At 38.2% G+C, this 13,414-nt stretch overlaps 2 protein-coding genes across 2 annotated transcripts; both read left to right on the forward strand.

Annotated features, from left to right (window-relative positions):
• Positions 1 to 405: 405 nt before the first annotated feature.
• LOC129577746 (titin homolog) lies at positions 406 to 8,681 on the forward strand. The gene is made up of 3 exons (XM_055465256.1): positions 406 to 5,450; positions 6,105 to 8,321; positions 8,407 to 8,681. The coding sequence occupies exons 1-3, from the start codon at positions 584 to 586 to the stop codon at positions 8,571 to 8,573; spliced, it is 7,251 nt and encodes a 2,416-aa protein (XP_055321231.1). The 5' UTR covers positions 406 to 583; the 3' UTR covers positions 8,574 to 8,681.
• Positions 8,682 to 10,385: 1,704 nt separating this feature from the next.
• LOC129578067 (IQ domain-containing protein N) lies at positions 10,386 to 11,041 on the forward strand. The gene has a single exon (XM_055466142.1). It carries the CDS (start codon positions 10,521 to 10,523, stop codon positions 10,902 to 10,904), a length of 384 nt encoding a protein of 127 aa, XP_055322117.1. The 5' UTR covers positions 10,386 to 10,520; the 3' UTR covers positions 10,905 to 11,041.
• Positions 11,042 to 13,414: the final 2,373 nt, after the last annotated feature.

Consider the following 13,414-nt stretch of genomic DNA (forward strand, 5'->3'; position numbering starts at 1 on the left):
AGAGCGTCACAATAAAAAAACGAAGAGAAAAAGCACGACAATAATAATCTGCTGCGTTAATTGGAAGCGAACATTCGCATAATATGACTTTGACCTTGGCGCCAACCGAAATTATGGTCGTAAATCATTCCACACCGTGTGGAATTTGGTGAAATGTGTAAGTGATTTCGTAGAAATGATTGAATTTTTAGTTAACGGGGTCGATGTGATTGGTGTTGTTGAACGGTAAGCTATTCGCTGTACATTATCCCATCCATGCAATACACACGACATTCGATAACCTCGTGTTGGTGTTTGTTGATCCAAACGAAAATGCCATAGCAACCAATTGTTATAACACGAAAAACCGAAACCTGAACAACTTTTGACTCAATCAAACAAATGAAAATAGATTGCGACCGAAACATTACGTGAGTGTATCCAGTTACGTCCAATTTTTTTTTATTGTGATTTTACGCTTGTGATCTTTTTTTTTCTGGAAAAACTAAAGGAAACAAAAAAACTAAAAGTTTAAGCAATTTGATATCGATAAAACGGAACGTTTGCATTGTGATTGGCAAAGAATAAAGCACATTTGATTAAAATGAAAAATTCACAAAGAATCACACCGAAAATTCCCGATGGAATGGTGGAATTAATGAAAAATCTCGCAAAAAGTGTGTTGAAAGAGCAACCGGACAATATTTACTTGTTTGCTGCGGAATATTTTGAGAATTTGGTACGCGAACGTGATGGCAGCTTGGACAAAGGATATTCAACATTTCGTAAGTACGATGATGTGATTGCGAAGCGACGTGGCGGTGACGTGTGCCCGCGATGCAATTGTACTTTACATCCGGAACGAAAGGAGGATGACGAACCAGCTGAAGGTGAAGGAAATAGTTCACCAAGAAATGATGATGATGAAAAGGCGCTTGATATGAGTGTGAATGGTGTTGCAATTAAAGCGATGCCACGCGATGGCAAATCATCGAAAGGCCAGAAGAGTCGACAACGTTTGGAAACGATTCGCAGTGTGTCAATGGACAGTGCCATCGAAGATGACAGCAAATCGCAATTAACATCACCGAAATCAAATTCACAAGACAAACCCATTGATCCGCAGTTGAATTTACACAGTTTGAGTGCGTTGAGTGCAATTAATCCGAATATTTTGGATAACACCAATGAACACAAAGCTCATGAGTCCACTGAGAACCGTGAAAATGAATCAAATGAAAACGTTGATGAAGGAAATGCTGTTGTCGAATCGCCGAAGAATGAAGAAATTGTTGAGCCACTTTCGAATAATAAATTACCCACAGATGATGATGTTCCCGATACTCCAACAAATGACACCAGCTTAAGTGAAACAATTACCGACCGAACTGTAATTGAAGTTGCCCCGTTGAACAGTGAATCAAAGAACGATGAATTGAACACATCCGAATCGACTCAAGCGGACGATTTGGATGTGAAGCCAAATACCGCAGACACAATTCCAACCATTGTCACGGAATCGATTGAAGAACAAAATCCAATCGATGATGGTGATGTGGTTAAAACAACCGAACCGGCTGATTTGCAATTGGAACAAGTGAAGCAAATGGATCGTTTACGAACACCAGAAAGCGATTCGGGCTTATCGGAAAAGTCATTCAATCTCAATATACAAGAGAATGAGGAGTCCGTTACCAATGAAGTGAACGAAGCCAAAGATGAACCAGACAAGCTATTGAGCGTGAACGAGAAAGAATTTGATGCAACTTCCAAGGATGATTCGGGTATTGTGGATGTTGGGGAAAATCTTATCACTTCGCAAATGAGTACACAAAACGAACTTGCGAAAGTGGCCGAAAATGAAAAAGAAAATGAAGAGAGTAAACCAACTAATTTATCGGCTGGGGATGATGAAAACGTCGAGAATATTGTCGCCACTGAAGAACAACCCACAATTGACAATGTGAATGCAACTGAAAATGTTTCAGAGAATAGGTCGCAAGAAATGAATGAAAATGTTCCGAAGGAAAAAGAAAAATTGCCAAAGACTACTGAGAGCAACGTTTTGAAAGAAAAAAATGAAGCCATGCCGCTATCAGCTACCGCAAGCCAAATTGTTAGAAATGATCCTGTAATTAATGTCGAAAACCAATGCAACGAATTGTCAAGTGAAGAAAAGATGGTGCCAGATTCAACTGAACCTGATTCCAAATCAAACTTGGTGGAAACGACAGACAATAACCGCGAAAAAATCGGGACTGAAGCAGACGCAACGGCAATGACACCAGAGCAAGAGAGCGAAAAATCGGCGGAACCGACTAATGGCGAACCTAAAACAGCACAATCACTTGAAAATGTAGCACAAACACAAGAGAATAAAGAACAAAGCGAGGAAAAGCCACAATCACCAGATAAAACCGTTATAAATACGAAAGATGAGCCTGATTCAAATCAAACAGAAGGAAGTCAAAAAATACTTTCTAACGAGAATGATCCAAATACAAGCGAGTCTACAAAATTAGAAGAAATTAAAGAACAGCCATCAGACGAGACGAAATTATCTGATGAAAGTGAAAAAACCGGAATTGAATCGAATACTCAAGTCAATGAAGCTACAAATGATGACAATAAATCCGTTAAACACGCTGCCAATGAAGAGCCCAAGGAGATTAACGAACAAGTCAACAAAACTGATGAAAAAGAGAGCGATGTAAAAACAACGCCTGCAGACATAGAAAAAGAAAATATTAATGCCGAAATAGCTGAGCAAAGACAAGCCACAGCCGATTCAAGTAAACAACCTGAAGAGATCGAAGAAAAGTCAAGTGATACTTCGAACGAAGAAAATACAGTCGATGAAACAAATAGTGATCAAAAGCAAACAGAAACAATCATCAGTTTGGTTGAGCATGATGCTCCAAAATCAGCTGATCAAACGGATAAAATCGATAATAATTTGAACGAAACGTCAAACGATGTAACATCAGCACAAGGGAAAAACCACAGCACAAACAAAGACGAGCTAAATTCAGATGAAAATACACCAGAAATGAAGAGCGAAATTGAGACAGAATCCTCTACAGAGAAGCAATTGGAAGAGGAAAAAAACAAGAGAAATAAACGCGAAATTGGCAGTATTGATGAAGGTTCTACGAAGCCAGAAATGGCCGATGAACAGCCAAATAATGCAATGAGCACTGATAAATTACCGTCACCAGAAGGAAAACCACAAGCTGATGCACTGAGTTTAGATCGGGAACATTTGAAAGCTGATGACGAAAATAGTAGCGCAAACCAGAAAGCCACGATTGACTCGAATAAAAATGCTGTTGAAGCAGAAACACATGACGAAATATTGAACAAGGATACAATAAGTGAAAAAGATTATGAAGTTGTTCCTAATTCTCCTGAAAATGTTGAAAAAATGGGTAAAGCGGCAAAGAATCGGCAAGAAAAAACCAGCAATGAAGTTGAGACTGACGTCATACGCGTGGATTCAAAGCCACTGAAGAATGTGTCCAGTGCAAACACCAAACAAAATGAATTGCCATTGGATGATAATAATAAAGATATAGAATCAAATGATGAAAAGAATGGAACAAATGATGAACTAGACCGCACTAGTTGGGAAGAGGCAACCGATAAAATCGCCGAAAAAGTGACCGAACGAGATGCTCATATGCGAAAAGTGTCTGTATCAAGCTTAATTGGTGATAAAGATAAGGTCAACGATGAAGAAACTTCACAGCCTAAGCCTGAATCAAGTGAACATAATGCAAAAGATAATAATTCAATGGATAAAGATGAACAATCATCGGACAATTTAGCTTCTACCGAACAAAGTGCGGTGGATATTGAGCAAAAGTCTATTAATGGCGATCAAGATGAAATAGCCATAAAACCCGAGACACCAGCCGAAAGTGAAGCGGATAAACAACTTACTGAAGATACCAAATCATTGGCCTCTCTAGGTTCAGCTGAAACGAAATCAATCGATCAGAATTTTCTCAATAATATTTCAGATGAATCCAAAAAAGAAGGGTTTCAAAGTGTCGAGGGAACTGAAAACGATAAATCAACATCGGCCAAAGCGAGCGAAAATGATTTACATGGAATTGACAGCATTTCAAATGAAAATGATTCTAAAGTTATCACTGAGAGCGACCAAACAGAAAACCACATGGAAAATGACACAAAATCGATTGAACAAAATGATGCCGGAAACATTTCGAGCGAAACCAAACCAAATGAGGCACAAAGCAATGAAAGTGCTGAGAATGACAATAAAAAACCAACATCACCAGATACGAATAATAATGACAGTAAAATTTTAGCTTCTGTTCAATCCGAACTAGAAAACCGTATTGACATCGAGCAATCTGAAACGAAACTGGATCTAAATATACCCGATGAAGCATCGGATGAAGTTTATAGTACGCCACCAGAGTCAGGCAACGAACGAAGTGCAAATACAAATGGGAAAAATGACGAAGTAGATTCTAAATCCGCCACAGGTGATAAATCAAAGGAAAAAAATCCATCACAATCGGCTGATTTACCAGAAAATAGCACCGACACTTCGAATACATTACAAGATGATTCGCGCGAAGGCGTTGAAAATGCTAAGCACGATGGAAATAATGAAAGCAAACCTGATTCGCCAAAACCGGAACAAAGTAATTTAGTTGATGAGGTCAAGGAAAATCAAACGGTTTTACCTACGGAAAATACGGCAAGCCATTCAGAAGGTGTGAATGAAAGTATGGAAAAGAGTACAATGCCAACGGAAGAGCCAAGCGTCGATGAGCCTGATGGCGAAAAAGGGGAAAATCAAAGTGTGCAAAATGTAAACACCAGTGCAATCGATAGAATGGAAGACACAATGGCTAATGAAAAAGCACCAAGTGCTCATAGTAAAAGTATCGATAGAAAAGTTTCAATTGGAATTGAACCAAGCAACGAATATGACGCAAAGAGTACCAATGACGATGTGGCCAGTGAGTCGAGTGTATCACTGAAGGATGAATATGAACAAGCTGAAACTGAAGTCGTTGGCGATGAAAGTGTAAAGGATTTGGATTTATCGTCGAATCATGACTTGGAGCCAAATCAAGCAAACGAAAGTGCCGAATCAGAACAACAAATCACTGCCCTTGAAATACCACCAGAAAATGATGATAGTATCGATTCGCCGAAACAAATGCAAATGCAACCTGACTCATTGGACATATTGGTCGATTCGCTTGACGCCTCCTTGGAACCATCCGTTGATGCCGATTCACTTAACATCGATTCGCTGGAAGATAAACCGAGATCGGCCAAAAGTACCGACACCGGCAAATTAAAAGATTCAGCAGAAAGCATCATCGAAGAGGTATCGCGTCCTATTGATGCAAAAGATGAAATGAATAATAAAGCCAACCAGGACAATGACGATACCGCTCAACCATCGGTTCAAAATGAGCCTGAACGTAAGTAATTTCACAATGAATAATAATAAATTGCTTGAACGAATCTTTCAATAATAATCAATTTAATGAAGAAAACAACGAATTTAACTATTTTCCCTCAATAATTTATTTTAATCCCCAATTTTTTAATTACTTTTTGCAAGCCAACAATCAATTTATTTTGATGATGTGACAATTTTAATTTGAATCTTTTTGCTGTTTGATTCAGTTAACCAAATGATTTTCGATTAGATTTGTCAATGTCAAGTGTAAACGAAGAACAATCAATTGTTTTCTTGTATTATGAGCAAATAAAATGCACGATTTATTTGAAGAAAAACAAATTTAGGTTTATAGTCATTTTTTGTGTAAATTTTTCTTTTTTTTGAATAGCCGATTTTTTTTAGCTTCCGCTTGATTTAGCTGGCATGATTATGAACTCGTTTGTATTTTTTGTTGTTTTGTAGCCAACAGAAAGAAACGAATGCGGTGAGATCGATAAAAAGCGATGAAATTTTGCTTGAAAATGACAATCGTCACAATTTCATACATTTAGCAGCACTTTGTTATTTGTCAAATAGGTTACAGTTTTCTATTGCATGCCCTACAAATGTAATGCTGAGAGCACACTTTTTGGTCTTTCCTATTCGGTTTAACATAATTTTTTTCTTCCAGAAACAACGAAAAGTGATACAAATCATGTAACGCTATTGGCAGTTCCAAAAGTGAAACGAAGCACGGAAAATGAGTCTATTGATCCTTCATCGCCAGAAGAGACGGTAATGGGCGATTTGGTGGACTATAAGATCAGTCCTGACATAATGCATGACCAAATGAGAAATGAACTCGAAGTGTTGAGACTTGCAGAATATTCGGTTCCCATTCAATTGTTGGGCATTACAGAGGTCAATTCACCATTGACTCCGAAACAGGATCAAACTACAATATTCGTATCGACGCCAGATGATACAAAGAAGACAGCTAATGATCTTGAACCGTCAAAAGATGATGAAAATCAAAAATTGCGATTGGATGAATTGAAAACCGCGGGAAACGAAATTAAAATTGAGGATAAAAAAGAAAAAGCTGATCATGAACAGGAGGAAACTGATGCCTCGATCGATGCAAAGAAAGCCGACGAACAGTCAGAGGAGAGCTTTGAAGCAAAACATGAAGATAGGCTTGATGAAAAATCAAAATCTGCGGCGGAATTTACGGAGCAAAGTGCAAGTTTTTCGGAAAGTGTAAGCGACTCGAACACGACTGCCGCTACGGAAGATCAAACGGAGCAAAGCTCTGAATTTTACTCGACCACAATTGAAACGTCGGAAACTCAAACGTCCGAAGATGTCATCGAATTGGTTGAAGTGGTGGAAATTGTGGAAAAGATAAAATGTGTGGAGTATCTCAAGCCAATCAGCCATGATACGCCGAGCAGCGATTTATCCGATACTGATACAACCGATAAAGCCGAAAAAGTGTACACCGAATCTGGTGTAGATGAAACATCACGCGACGAACGCGATGAAGCGTCCGAAATTGAAAATTTCGATTTGTCGTCATGCGGTGAGGATTCGCTTGAGGCCATGTACTATATGATACGCAAAAATGAAATCATAATGGATCGACACAAGCAGACGAGTGCCAAAAATTGTGAAGATGAAAAGATCATATTTCCCGAAAAGGCAACCGATGATTTGGAGCATGCGGTACGTGAAGTGTCTGGCGGCAAAAAGGTCAAACTATGTTCAATTTCAATGAACAGTTCGGTGGATGACGTTATTCTGAAAAAAATGTCGAGCGACAGTGATGAGATACAGATACATGTGATTCCGAATAGTGAAATTGACAGCAGTAGCAGTGGTGGTAGTGGTGGTGGTGGCGGAGGCGGCGGTTCGAAATCATGTCCATTAAAAGAGCAATGCACAGCCAACGAATCAACGGACGACGAGTACATCAATCCAATTGTCGATTCAATGCGAAAAAATGAGGCAGCTGTAAATGAAATGCAGGCAAAAGCGTTAAGTGTTCAGCCGAATCAAAGTGAAACACAGTCGGACGAACAACTTGAAACCGACACATTTAACGAAATGGACGATATGATGCCGGGCAATATTGAACGTAAAATACTCGCGTCATCGGTATCCGAGGCAGATTCAGACTATTTTGAACTGCCGCCAACAGCAAGTCGACTAACAAAAGATGATTTTAACGTAAGTACTGCGTTTGAACATATGATTCGTGCCGACAATTCAACAACCGATGAATCCGATTCGACTATCGAAAGCGCAGCTACGAAAATACAAGCCACTGCACGGGGCTTTTTGACACGACGCCGCATTAGAAAATCAAGTGCTGGCACATCGGCCTCGAACGAAAAGCGTTCATCCATTGGCAATGCAGCGATCGATAAATCGCTTGACAATTTGATCGAACAACAAGAATTGATGGAAGAGAATGCATACGATGAAAGTTTTGAAAAAAGCTCACCGCACAGCCGTGACATGGTCGATAGTCAAACCATTGACAGTGTTGACAGTGAAAAAATGCTCGGTATAACCGAAGTCAAGGTTGAACAGCGTAAGAATGAGGTGACGAATCTGATCGAAAATGCCGCCAACGAAAACAGTGACGAAAAGGTTCCAGAAATAAATTTTCAGGGCATTTCAGAAGAAAGTGCCACTGCACAGCGACGATTGATGTTGCAACGAGGTGACGCAATGCAACGTAATTCAACACCCGAGTCATCCGAACAGCAGCAACAACAACAACAGCAGCAACAAGTCGACAAAGACAAATCGAACAAAGAGCCAAACAACGAGGAAAACAATCAGGATGCAAAAAATATGCATGACGACGATGATCCAAAAATAGACACTCCTTTGGCAAATGGTGAGTTGGCGATGAAATCAGTTTCTTTTTATTGTTGTCATGAGAAATTCAAAATTTAATATAGACGAAATGGTTTCGTTTACAGTTTCCAAATCCATTAGCAAACCGTTACGGGGACTTGGTCCACGACAGCGCTCAATGCCGGTGCAAATTGATGCACAAGTGATACGTGTGTTACCGAAGCAAGTGACAAAACGGGTGAAGAGCGCCAGTTCATCGTCTTCGAAAAATCATCGACCATACTTCTTTTAAAGCAATTCAACCAACATTTCGATTTATTTCTTGATATATTTAGCCGGTAGCTCATTTCTAGTAGTAGCTTTAATCACATAAAATCCCATTTGAATCATTATTATGTAGATAAAATATATTTTATAACCACACACACATTAGCATACATTTTTAGCAAGTTAAACTGTATTTTGATGCGGTAACATACCATCTGGACGGTTGAAAATACATTCAAAAGGTAAGTAGCGTTTCGAATGTATTTTCGACGCTGGGTAAGCTATTCTGAAATCATGCAACGATTCAATATTTTTGAATGTGTTTTCTTAATGCAAATGCTTCTTGAGAGCCTTTGAAAGCATCATCATTATGGCTACAATGTAACAAAACTGTTTAACATGACGACTGTCTCTATCGTTCTCATCTGCGATAAAAGAGCAATGGGCCGGCACGCACACATTGTTTACTAATAGTAACTAGTTCGAAGCAAGTTTAGTCTGAATAGTGCTCGCATCTTTTCGGCGCGCATTCATCAACATTCACTATAGGCCATCGATTTATATCGACATTAATTCCAAACATTGCGCAAATATCCTGATCGCTTCGGAATATTTCGCACCCGAGATTCACTTGTGGAATGCACAAATAAAAATAAAAAATCAACAATTAAAACACACACACACGCCGCATGATGATCAGCATCCGCCAACACGCGATGGATTCTCAATGAAAATAAACCAGAAAAAGAGCAACGCCACCAGACCATACTTGTTCTTGGTTGTAAATATACTCTATGAAGCACGAAAAACGAGAGAGAGAGAGAGAGAGAGAGAGAGAGAGAGATAGAGAGAGAGAAAGATGAATTGATGTTGTAACCTCATCAGAATAATTGATCTCTATGACGCCAATAAACATTTGTGAAAACCATTTTTTTTCAATGACTTCACGAAACGGCTCAGTGCTACCGAACTGAACGGAATCTAAGAAGTGTATACGCGTACACGAATCATCTGTTAATGAAAAGAATGTGAGCCGAGAAATCGCGCAGAAATGTATATTTATCAAAGGTGAAATGATAAAACAAAATAAACAAACAAATGAAAATAAATAAAACAATAAAACAATAAAACAAAGCCCATTCGATATAAGCTTAGAATTGGGAGAGAGATAGAAAGAGAATTGAATCGATGCGCATTGCGTCCAACAAACAAACTGTTTGGGTGATTCCGAACGTGGGGACTCGCATGCATGTGTATATATTTAGACATGTGTGCGGATGATGCTGTGTATATTTTCTTTTTCGTTTCTTGTGTGTTTTTTTTCTCTGTCGATTTTTTTTTTTGCAATATCTTTGGGCCGTTTCGGGAGAGAACGCTCGTTCGCGCGGTGGCGGTGTCGGCGGCGGCACACACACAAGAGAGAGAAGGAGAGAGAGAGAGACAAACCACATACATCGTTTGTGTTATAAACAGCCGCATGCGACACACACAGTATATATAGACACAAAACGTGTTTCCTTCAACGCGCTTTAATTGAAAAATCTTCATTAATTTTTCACAATTCAGTTTGCCAGTAACTGTCCACCGAGTAAGCACGCAAGCACCCCACAGTGAACGAGCGAACGTACAAAACAAACGCGCGAAAATTTCAAATTGGAGACAAGAAAAATCTTCTCACAAGTCAAACAATACACGAAAACTATAAACGTCAGCAGTTTTGATTGATCAATTGAAAATTCGAAAAATAAACGCGAGAAAGGCAAGAGATAAAATAAAAAAAAAAGTGCTAAAATAGAATTAACACGGAATCGTGTGCCAAATCGCGAGTGAAAAGAATTGTTTATTGAGTTGTTGTTGTTTTTTGAATTTTATTAATCAAATTTGCATAAGTTGAATAGTAATTATTCAACAGTTTGCTGAATCATATTTGTGAATTGCAAAAGGAAAGAGAAAAACACAAGAAGCAGAAAAAATGCATATTCATCCGAGTTCACCAAGCTCTTCGATATCAGAGGAAGACGCAGCGACGAAAATCCAAGCGAATTTTCGCGGATATCGTGTGCGAAAACAATTGAAGCAGAGTTGCAATGGTAATTTGGCGTCCGGTCAGTCGAATCAGCGCAATACAAACAATGCGACCGCATATCGTAATGAGCGCTTGGAAGAGACCAACGGTCAACGTTTCAAATCCAGTAAATCACTAGACAAGGAAAAGTGTGCCACCAAAATTCAGGCTGGGATTCGAGGATTTTTAGTGCGAAAAAAGCAGAGACTAGCAGCTGATGCAGCAACAAAAGTTCAATCAGCATTCCGTGGTTATCGCACGCGCAAACAGTTGAAGAATTTAAAGGAATGATGGTGGTGGCGTCAATCGAAACCAAACTATTTGACCTAAGGCTCATGTTTCCGACATCAAATCACTTACACTTGGTCTTGTTTTGTTTTTTTAGTGACATCATCGGCCGATCATCCAATTTTTTTTTCTTATTTCGATCATCTTTTATAGTCTGGAATTTAGAACAGCAACAACAACAAACTTCTCTAACAAATCGGTACAAACAAGGAAATCTCATGTGGAAATTTAAGCCAATTCCATTTTTTTTTGTTTCTTCAACGAGAAATAAACAAACAAGAAGGCAGAAGGGAAAAAAATTACAGTAATTATCTTTATAGTAAATAAATGTACTGTGTCGAGTCCCGTTTCGATGTCGATAGATTAGCAGTTAATTTGAAACTCGCGCGTGGCGCAGAGTACACCATTCAAATTGTGTGCGGATTTAGTAATATCTATTCATTTAATTGAATTTATTGTAGTTGTTGCTGTTGTTTCAGACGATTTTGAATACCAAGACCAAAATTCATAAATACTAAACCAAGATAGAGAGACAGAGATAGAGAGGCCGAGTAGAAACAAAAAAAAACCCGTAGAATCATGCATAATAAAGATACGGTGTGCGTTGTATACAGTCTGGGAGTTAATGAAAACGCGCTTGAATTGAAATAGTCTAACCTTCGTTAAAATTTATATGTCAGATCGATTGCGATTTTTTTTCTCGATTATGTGTAGTTATTTTTTCTTTTCATTTCAACGACGCGTGTACGCTCGTGAAATGTGTAATCCATAATAAAGCTTCGCAAGTGTATCGTTGAACCATACAGAAAAAAAAACAAATCTGTAGAAAAGAAACTGCGATCGATCCATGTAGTTGATAATAGTCTTACACTAGAAGAGAAAGTAAAACAAAACAAAAAAACAATTATTCAAAACAGAAGAGAAAAAAAGGAATTTACAAAGACAAAAAATCTAATTTCAAAATTTGTTTGTATTTAAATCACTCGACGGCTGCATTCAACTAAAGGAGCAATTTAATTTAAGTAAATAGATAATAAGCCACTGTAATAGCAGAACATTTCATATTCAGATAAATCTTATTTTCTTTTTCTTTTTTCGTATTACAAATATGTGTTTGTATGTAAACTATAGCTATATGTATGTGTAATGTAATATAGAGATTGAGAGAATGGCAATTGAAGCCGCAATAATTTTATTTAATAAATGAAATTATTTGAACCGAGAGAACGAAATGAAATAGAACCTGAAGTGTCTAAGCGTTCGTTTATTTAAGCTATTTTAATTGATGTTGACGGGAAAAGCATGTTCATATATCAGTGGATCAGCGTTGTGCTAAATGTACGAAAGCCGCCCGGTTCGGTACGAGGAGTGAGACTGCTCGGCTTGGATTTGTTGGAACCGTTCCCAATTTCAACGTCAGCTCAAGAAATGACGTGATACGTGAAACTAATAACCCATACAGTTTCTTTTTCTTTCACTTCGCACACTGTGGCTTTTCTTATGCCAATCAACGGCGGCAGCAGCAGCGATGGCATCGCCGTTGATGAATGACGCAGCGGAAATTTCAAGATTTATGCTGTTTATTTATTAAGCAAAAGGTTTGGTATCCATCACAATCGATCAACGAAAAAGAAAAACAAAATTCGAATGGTTTGTCGATTTGATGTGCATGTGATCGCTTCAAGTGGCCGTCGTCTCGTGTCTAACTCGAAAATGAGATCGATGCCTTTCTTTTATGATTGTCGATTAGCCATCACCTTATTCTTGAGTATCCTTTTGAGTCGTCACCGCGATTTCAGTGATGTTTCTATTGGGAAATTAATACGAGAGGCGCATAAATACAAATGACCCACCATTAATAATAATAATCATGAATGACGTATTTCACCGTGATACGCACGAACGAAAAGAAGTCTAATTTTATTAATACAATTTGATGGCTTTGATGATATGAATCCGCTAATGAAAAATAATCGTGAAAAAACATCATCCGAACAACAACAACAACCAAATGTTCAAAAGAAGAACGTATGCTGTGAGCACACACAACATAAACGCGCCGTGAGAATAAACAGAAAGACTAATGAAACGAAACAAAAAATAGAGATCAATTGCCCTTCAGATATGACTTTATTCTCTCTCTATGCTAAAAAAAACACACAAATCACACAATTAATACCGATTTCGAGGCAAACATTTTCATTTAACACTCAAGTGACGTTCTCCAATTACACATATGGTCATTCGCTTCGTTTTTCTTTCGATCAAGAAATTAAACAAAAACAAACAAACAACAACAACAATGTATTTGCCCTGAAATAGACTAATCTATTGTCTAGTTTTCATATGTTGCGTATTTAACTACCTCAAACGTCATTTGAGTGTTAAAATTAAACTGAAAATTGACAACTCGTTGTTAAACACGCAACAACGAACTGAAACAAAAATTGAATCTCCTCATTAATTCATGCTTTGTCGACAGGGAAATATATATGGTTTTGAACCCAACAACA

The sequence above is a fragment of the Sitodiplosis mosellana genome, unplaced genomic scaffold (assembly GCF_009176505.1).
Source record: "Sitodiplosis mosellana isolate CC-2019 unplaced genomic scaffold, AAFC_SMos_1.0 Smas_scaffold_6226, whole genome shotgun sequence".
NCBI lineage: Eukaryota > Metazoa > Arthropoda > Insecta > Diptera > Cecidomyiidae > Sitodiplosis > Sitodiplosis mosellana.